Source organism: Dendrobates tinctorius, unplaced genomic scaffold, assembly GCF_039654945.1.
Source record: "Dendrobates tinctorius isolate UK_male_01 unplaced genomic scaffold, ASM3965494v1 ptg000022l, whole genome shotgun sequence".
NCBI classification, from domain to species: domain Eukaryota; kingdom Metazoa; phylum Chordata; class Amphibia; order Anura; family Dendrobatidae; genus Dendrobates; species Dendrobates tinctorius.
Genome location: NW_027361690.1, coordinates 66,452,272 through 66,461,685, shown reverse-complemented (window position 1 = coordinate 66,461,685; position 9,414 = coordinate 66,452,272). Strand labels below are relative to the sequence as shown.

Sequence of the window (9,414 nt, the reverse complement as noted above, 5' to 3'; positions counted from 1 at the left end):
TTCAGGCAGCAATTCATTCAAGCACAAAGACATTAGAAGAACCAAAGGCTTGATTAGTGGGCGAGAATGCAAAGCTTCTTACCCAGTCACTGACTTCAAATAACTGGTGCGTGGTACAACTGTGTTAATGGCACTATCGAACATTAATGACTGTTTTAGTAACCTGTGAATAACTTAAAATACCTAAATAAATAATAAAATATAAGAGATGTGTCAGCCTGGAGGTTTAAAGGAATTATAAAGAGCTGTAGGATATTAGTCTCTCAACGACTATTAGGCAATACTCTTCTCCGACTGGAATGAATGCTCTTTCTGCACTGGTTGTTTAGGTTAGTGGTGTTCAAACAGCTTCAAAGCTCAGTAATGAATGTCTTTGTTTTGCCTTCAACAATTAAAATTACTGAGCAAAAAAGAAGAATTTGATAGTCTAATGACTGAAACCACCAGGCAGATTCACAGCTCCTGAAGATGCATTGATTACAGTGACTTGTTCAATTTTCTGTACACAGAGGACTATTAATCCATCAGAGTTAAAGGAATACATATATTTTTCCTCCTAATGTTATACCCAAGTCCTACTACCTTTTTGTACAGAAAAATAGACATTTTTGTGATTGGAAGTAATTAAATAACTACTACAGAGTCCCATGTAAGCTTATCACTCTTATACACAATGCTGTGCACCACCCTACAGCTCCTCCCCTCATTTCTGTTCCTTGTCTACCCCCATGCCTTCTCTCCATTCTGCTAATGACTTAAGACAAACATCCTCTACAATCTCAACCTCCCACTACAGTCTCCAAGACTTCTCTTGTGCTGCACTAGTTTTCTGAAATGCATTACCCCAGACAAGCCAGTTAATTTCCAGTATTCACAGTTTGAAGCATGACCTTTTACCTTATCTCACAAATCAAACTAACTATTCCCTATTCTCTCTTCCACGCACTCAGTAGCACTCAGAAATTGTACAGATACTGGCTGGTGACTGGTTCATGCATCTTATTTGAATGCCCCTGCTTATTATACTGATGGCTGGACCTTACATGACATGTACTTTATTTTTTTCTTTTGTTACACTTATTTCCTCATAGATTACAAGCTTGAACATCACACTTGATATGAGTTGAAGTATGTGTTACTCTGTAATGTCTTATCTTGTTTGTATAATTACACTCTGAATTGTAAATTGCTGCAGAATATTTTGGCGCTATAGAAATTAAAATTATTATTAATAATAATGATGTGAAGCTGATATATAAACAAAATAAAAAGTGCTGGTTCGACGAAGAATGAGATGTCTTACTTTTCTGTCTTTTAATTTATTTATTCATGAGTCCTTCCATGGCCAACAGCGTATATGGTTCCAGATCCCCCAAAACCAAAATGAGGTCCACTCTGCAGTTCTTATGTCAGGAATTATTACAATACTTTTACACTTAATTCTTAGCAGAACAGAACATTTCCTGATGCTCTTTATGGAGATGGAATACATTGGTTAGCTTGTAACATGCACCTGAAAACTCTTCTGATGGCACCTTACTTCTTGTTTTTGTTTTTCAGGAATTAAGACATATTTCCCTCGAGCTCATAATGATGTAAGAACTGTGTTAACAAAACAGATGAAATCCTGAGAGTAAACGAGCGTCTTGTTGCCATTTCTTTGAAAAGTTGTGAAATTTCTATTAGCAAAAGCGTTTTAAAGCTGTTGCTCCACTGACGAGAAAGTCTCTTGGCCAAGGAGGTTCTGCAGAAGATACGATGTCAGTGCTTTTGCTTTCCTTTTCTAGAAACATTGACAGTATTGACCACAAATAACCTTGGATCACACATATCACAACACACCTCTTTCTACCCATCTCCACAATAAAATGACAGACTGAACCAGATCATTGACGTAACTAGCCACGTTCAATGACCACTGAAGACGAAAAAAAAGCAGAACGTATTACAGAATTTTACACAGTCAATATTGTTAATGACATTATCTATAATTTATACTTCATTTGGCTACACGGGACCCCAAACACGGAACACTTGGACTGGTTTAGGTATCAGTCACGGTATTACATTTAGATCTTCAGAAGGTTCAACTCCTAAATGACCCCGAAGTTTTACTACCAGAATAATGTATTCTAAGAAAAATACTCAGACCTCACAGGACTATTGGCGGTCACCCAGCTTTTTAAGAACAATATGACAATTACAGTAGAATGTGCTATTTCCTGACTGGTGAACATCATTGTTTTTTGTACACTTTTAAATACACCTATATATAACTGTATCATTTCTACCCCAAATGCAAATAATGTCAATGCACATCTATTTTTTTTTTAATACAAACAGTTGAATTGTAGTTATAGGCACAAATCAGCACTTGCTGAAAGCAGTACTAGAGAGAGACATCTGAGGCTCCTATTTCTTTGCACGAACTTGAATGATTATCTCAGAACATTATTAGCACTGTATATCTAATAACCAGGAGTAGCAATACTGCAGTTTGCTTACACTTGCTAGAAGCGAGTGCCATTTTCTCAGTCCAGAAAAACCATCAAAGTGTGTCCAAAAATTTTAGAAGGAAGTAGTAAATAATAATTACAGACAATCTTCATGTATATTGATAGCACCATATTCATCCTCCTATAAGACTGGGTTTGTGTTGTGTTGCTAGTACTACTTTTTCACTGTAAGAAGGCAAATATCAGCGCAAACAGTGCGCTCCACCATTCTGTGACTCAAATTTTGAGCTAGAAGTGTCTAGTTGTCCTACACACTTGAGCTCACTGAAGGCTCATTCCCTTCTGTATTCATACTTAAAGCCAACAATACTTTTACAACGCAATAAAATCTTGACAATTGTCACTGAAGCCGTCCTATCATTGTCCAGCTGCTTTTGTGTTTCGCGAAGAAAGCACTGCATAAGATGCTATGTTGCTGATTCGCATTTACCCACTGTAAGTTTCAGAGCTCCTTGTAAATGGAGATTTTTCAACGCCTTAAATTCCATGGGCATTGCATGTGGTCCAGCCTGTGATGTGTAGCCATATTTAAGGCTGTCATAGTAGTGGTATTTCACAGGGTTCTGGTGAAGATCTCGGGAAAATGGCCAGAAGCCGTACAAGTCAATTCTGCTGCAGAAACGCGTTGCCAATGTGTACATGAGGATTCCTGTAGTAGGTCTTTTTATATGCACTTTATTGGTCAACCAATACCTGGAAAAGACAAAAGACAATATTGTGTAACTCGTTTTGGTTCATCATGCAACACTATGCAGTCCATTATTACATTTTATGAATAACTTAGTTTAATTATTCAGGCAGTCATAATTTTACGAAAAGGTTATTTCAAATTTAGTATTCAGGAAGTCTCAAGGACAATGAATAGGGCATTGTGCACATACACAGCCAACTCTCCTTTCTAATGGAGCATTTCAGAGACCTGTTATGGGGATCGTGAGGATAGGTGATAACTTGTCAAGATTGGAATAAGCTTTTAAAGTAACAATATTTACAGTACTTTTTGGACTATAAGGCACACTTTTTTCTTCCAAAAATGTGGAGGAAAATAGGGGGTATGTCTTATAGTCCGGATGTACCTGCTCTGGCTGTGGTGAGGAGGTGGAAGAGCGGCAGCAGCTAAGCTGGCTGCTGCGTCTAACTCTTTTGTCCACTGCTAAAGAGAAATGAATATTCACTGCCCCCCACACCCATGGGTGTGGAGGGCAGTGAATATTCATTTCTCTTTAATAGCATCCTGATATGCATGTTTTTCTGATGGGGTCCAGCATACCAGAATGGGGATGGGGCCAGTCATACCAGGATAAGGATGGTGCCATGCACACCGGGATGGAGATGGGGGGCACTGCATACCAGGATGGGGATTGGGCCATTCATACCAGGATAAGGATGGGCCATGCATACCAAAAATGAGATGGGGGCCCTGCATACCAGAATGGGGATGGGGCCAATCATACAAGGATAAGGATAGGGCCCTACATACCAGGATGGCGATGAGGGGAACCATTCCTACCAGGATAGGGAAGAGGGGGCCATGCCTACCAGGTGAATGATAAGGGGGACTTATTTACCAGGATGAAGATGAGGAACCATGCATACCAGGATAAGGATGAGGGGAGCTATGCATACCAGGATGGGGATGAGGGGGCCACGTATACCAGGATGAGGTTGAGGGGATCATATATACCAGGATAGGGGATATTAAGTACACAATTGACCACATTTTTTGCTTCAATTTTTTTTATTTTCTCCTCTAAAACCAAGGTGCGTCTTATGGCCGGTGCGTCTTATGGCCGGTGCGTCTTATAGTCTGAAAAATATGGTATTTATTGTACTCTCTTATAAGGCGCCATTAATTCCACAAAACAACTAAAATGACAATACTTGATGAATACACTAAATGTGAACTCCCAGGCATCATATACTGGTATAAGGTTTGCTACAGAAACTCCCACTTGACTCCATCATAGGGATGATTCTCTTTATTGTTACTATACAAAAATTATACTTCATTCATCAAAATCTAAAACTATTTTTTTGCCATAGTCTTGTGGTTGAACAATTGCTAATTGAACTGTCCATGAATGCTGCTCAGTAAACCTAATGAAAAACTGTATCTACACTTACTGTGAAGCATATACTGCAAAGTCAGTCATAACATTAAGTTGAAAACAAAAAAGATGAATATATAATTCAAGTATAATATTCTCTTAAAGAAGCACTCCCCCCAACAATTTTTTTTCATCTTAATATATTGCTGTCACCATATTATATAACACTATGTACTTGCAATTGCTCATTTTGCCTCTTTACCCAGTTGATTTTTCTCTTTCAAATTAGGTCTAAGACATCATGTGATTAAGAACTGACTAGCTAAAATCCTTCTAAGATCTATGTAGATACCCGAGGTCTATTTTCCCTGAATGAGTCATCATTAGGCTAGGTGAAAACGACTGTTTATTCTCTAATTTGAGAGCATGGGGTCAATTATGAAAACCACCCCCTGATCAGTGCATGATCAGAATGGGAGCATAGTGTAATCTGATTCTCTCAGATGAGGATAAAATAGAAAAAAAAAGTCTCCATTATGTCAGTCTGTGGAAATTAGACTGTGCTCAGATGACATCCAAGTGCATTTTGATGGTTTCCACGTACTCACTGTGTTCCTTAGCTGAGTTCAATCAAAATTTCGGATCAAACTTGGGCATGTGGTGTTTTTTTCCTGGGACTGAGGACATATCCATGGCTCCATAGAATAACATTGATCCAGTGTGATCCAATGTTTTTTCGAATCACGCTCAAACCGAAAATACGGCCATTAGAACTACAATGCTACATTACTGCAAAGTCCCTGGCAGCCCAGATTTGCCCTTTCTTTACCTCCTGACCCAGCAGCTCCGCTTCTCACCCTGCCAGGAACTTTGCCGTTATGTAGTATTGTAGTTCTAATGATGACTCATGATGGAAAAATAAAGTTCCTGTTTCTACATAGAGCTTAGAAGGATTCAGCCACTTTTTTTAATCACGTGATATTATAGACGTAATGAAAAACAGTAGAATTAATATTGTAGAAGGGCAAAATGAGCAATTGTAAGTACACAGTGCTATATAATATGATGATTACAATATATTAAGAGGATAAAAAGTTTTATGGGAGGAGGAGTGCTTCTTTAATATAAATCACTCTTCAGGTCACTTCAGAAATATGAGGATTAAGAATTTGGATGGCATCTTGATTAAACTCTCTCCTACTTAGAAGAAGGAAAAAATTATGCTAGTTCAGTTTTTTGGAGAAAAAACACCTTAAGTTTTCTTTTTCTCAATAGTTATATAAACCTATCCAGACACAATATCATTTTTTATTCCAAGGACTTTTATAAATGATCAGCAACTGTGCAGAGATAAAAAGCGGATCTAGTGGCTCCTCACAGTAAGGGGTTCTTTACAGTAAAAGTGGAAGACATGTCATGCATGCCAATGGAAGCATTCTGCAAGTGTATATGCAAATGCATGTGCTTTACATATCAAATAGTATTTTTCATATTAATATTCCATCCATTGTGAATGAACTGCAAAAGAATTTGTGATTCATCCTGAATTAATCCTCAGTACAGTTTCTTAAGGCTGCAATTAATTGTGCAAGTGATCCATTAGAGCCTAGCTAGTAAAAGTGTATTCCTGTATTTCTCAAAATGGGACATGTTGACTGAAGAAAATGATAAACAAAATGATAAACTAAAGTACCGTATATACTTGAGTATAAGCCGACCCGAGTATAAGCCGACCCCCCTAATTTTGCCACAAAAAACTGGGAAAACTTATTGACTCGAGTATAAGCCTAGGGTGGCAAATGCTCCATAGATTATTCCCCCATATGCTGCCCCCATAAGAAGCTCCATAGATTATTCCCCCATATGCTGCCACCATAAGAAGCTCCATAGATTATTCCCCCATATGCTGACACCATAAGAAGCTCCTTAGATTATTCCCCCTTATGCTGTCCCCATAAGAAGCTCCTTAGATTATTCCCCCATATGCTGCCCCCATAAGAAGCTCATTAGATTATGCCCCCATATGCTGCCCCCATAAGAAGCTCCATAGATGATTCCCCCATGTGCTGCCGCTGCTGCTGCATGTAAAAATAAAAAAATGACATACTCACCTCTCCGTCGCTGGGTGTCAGATTCTCACCTGTCCTGCGTCCATGGCTGCTCACCACTATCTGCCACGTCATCAGTCAGTGACGTTCAGACTGCAGGGGGCGCGGCGCACACTAACCACGTCACCGCGCCCCCTGCTGTCTGAAGTCACTGACCGATGGCAGACAGCAGCAAGCAGCCATGGACGCAGGACAGGTGAGTATCACTATACTTACCCGTCCTGACGCTGTCTCTTGAGCCCCCAGCTTCTCTGCGCTCTCTCGTCCTGCGTTCAGCGGTCACGTGATATTGCTCATTAAAACTCATGAATATGCGCATATTCATGAGTTTTAATGAGCGGCACCACGTGACCGCTGAAGGCAGGAAGAGAGAGCACGGGGAGAAGCTGGGGGCTCAAGAGACAGCGTCAGGACGGGTAAGTATGACCTGACACCCCCGCTCCCCCTCCCCCTCCGACCCCCCGGTGTATATGAATCGAATATAAGCCGAGAGGGAGACTTTCAGCCCAAAAAATTGGGCTGAAAATCTCGGCTTATATTCGAGTATATACGGTATGCTAATTTGTCAAAAATGTGTCAGCAGGTTTTCCATGTAATTTGAGAGCAGCATGATGTAGGGACAGACAGCCTGATTCCAGCAATATATTACTTAATGGACTTCTTGGTGTGGTTTTGATAAAATCCCTGCTTTTGCGGTAGTTCTAGTAGTGGTTGGAATGCTGAACTGTTTGCTTTGTTGTCTCTTGATTTGGAACTAGTTGATCCGTCTGTTAAATTCGTTATCATTCATATTTTTCTAGTAACTAAGAATTTAATTGCTTTTTGGTGGAAAAAACCTGACTAACCATTATTTTCTGAAGTTCTAGATAGGATCCATCAGCACAGCTCTATAGAAAAGAGATTTGCATTTGTAAATGATGGAATAAGCAGATACTCCAACAAATGGAAGGTTTGGAACACTAAATTTTCAACGCTTAATTATATTTGGTGTGTTTTGAATTCGCTGGCTTAACTTTAAATATATACATTGTGCATGTGGTTACGACAACTTAATCTTGTATATTCATGTGCTAGTAAGGTATGGTCAAATTGGACTTGAGTTCTCTATTTTTTATCCCCTTATACCCTTAACCCTTTTCCTTTGCTTTCCCTTTATTTAACCCTTTCTTTGCCTTTCCTTCCCTCTCCTTTCCCATCCCGTTATTTAAAAATCTAATAAAAATGTTTGAAAATGAATGCTGAACTGTTTATACGTAACACCATCCCCACCCCTAGTTGACAGCTTTCCGAGCACAGCAAACTGCCAATCAGTGGTACAAGTGAAGTTACACAAATTAGCTGGACTGCCTTGCATTTGACCTGATACAGTAATGATAATCTCCTGCTGTGAAAATACTAACTTTATTAAAGCAACAGCACACAGCCTAGTGACACATCCCTGGAATCAGCCTCTGCCCCTACTTTATGCTGCTCTCAAATTAAATAGTAAAATCCTGCTGGCAAATTCCTTTTAGAGGGAATCTGTCATATACAGGCTTACAGGTCTGAAATGCAAATCAATGGACACCTTATTTCTTCTAGTAGTATTTTCATTTATATGCTAATTGTACGTTTCGTGCTCCAGGATATCTCTGTACTTGGCCGCATTCATGTTTCCCTCAATTGCAACCAGTAGTCCTGTCCCTGCAGCTGAAAAACACCCGTATAGCATGATGCTGCCACCACCATGTTTCACTGTTGGGATTGTATTAGGCAGGTGATGAGCAGTGCCTGGTTTTCTCCACACATACCGCTTAGAATTATCACCAAAAAGTTCTATCTTCATCTCATCAGAGCAGAGAATCTTATTTCTCATAGCCTGGGAGTCCTTCATATGTTTTTTAGCAAACTCTATGTGGGCTTTCATATGTCTAGCACTGAGGAGAGGCTTCCGTTGGGCTACTCTGCAATAAAGGCCCAACTGGTGGAGGGTGCAGTGATAGTTGTCTTTGTGAAACTTTCTTGGGGTTCTTCTTTACCTCTCTCACCAAGGCTCTTCTCCCATGATTGCTCAGTTTGGCTGGATGGCCAGGTCTAGGAAGACTTCTGGTGGTCCCATACTTCTTCCATTTAATGATTATGAAGGCCACTGTGCTCTTAGGAACCTTGAGTACTGCAGAAATTCTTTTGTAACCTTGGCAAGATTTGTGCCTTGCCACAATTCTGCCTCTGAGCTTCTTGGCCAGTTCCTTTGACCTCATGATTCTCATTTGGTCTGACATGCACTGTGAGCCGTGAGGTCTTATATAAACAGGTGTGTGCCTTTCCAAATCAAGTCCTATCAGTTTAATTAAACACAGCTGGACTCCAATGAAGGAGTAGAACCATCTCAAGGAGGATCACAAGGAAATGGACAGAATGTGATTTAAATATTAGTGTCTGAGCAAAGGGTCTGAATGCTTATAGCCATGTGATATTTCAGTTTTTCTTTTTTAATAAATTTACAAAAATTTCTACATTTCTGTTTTTTTTCAGTCAATTTGGGGTGCAGAGTGTACATTAATGAGAAAAAAACAAACTTTTTTGAGTTTACCAAATGACTGCAATGAAACAAAGAGTGAAACATTTAAAGGGGTCTTAATAATTTCCATACCCACTGTAATAGCACAACACCCTGACATAATAAAATTGCACCCTGTGGCGTTTATTGGACAGCTTTTTATGATTAAATAGATTAAAAAAATGATGGGATCCCTCCAAATT

General features: G+C 39.5%; 1 protein-coding gene across 5 annotated transcripts in view; it reads right to left on the bottom strand.

The window, feature by feature from the left end:
- Nucleotides 1-1,299: 1,299 nt before the first annotated feature.
- The window catches only part of ST8SIA2 (ST8 alpha-N-acetyl-neuraminide alpha-2,8-sialyltransferase 2), a 665,484-nt gene continuing 657,369 nt past the window's right edge, over nucleotides 1,300-9,414 (bottom strand). For all 5 annotated transcript variants that reach the window (XM_073568744.1, XM_073568743.1, XM_073568746.1 and 2 more), the window contains one exon: nucleotides 1,300-3,209. In XM_073568744.1, coding sequence (XP_073424845.1) covers nucleotides 2,924-3,209 — 286 coding nt within the window. In that variant the 3' untranslated portion in view covers nucleotides 1,300-2,923. The remainder of the gene's footprint in view (nucleotides 3,210-9,414) is intronic.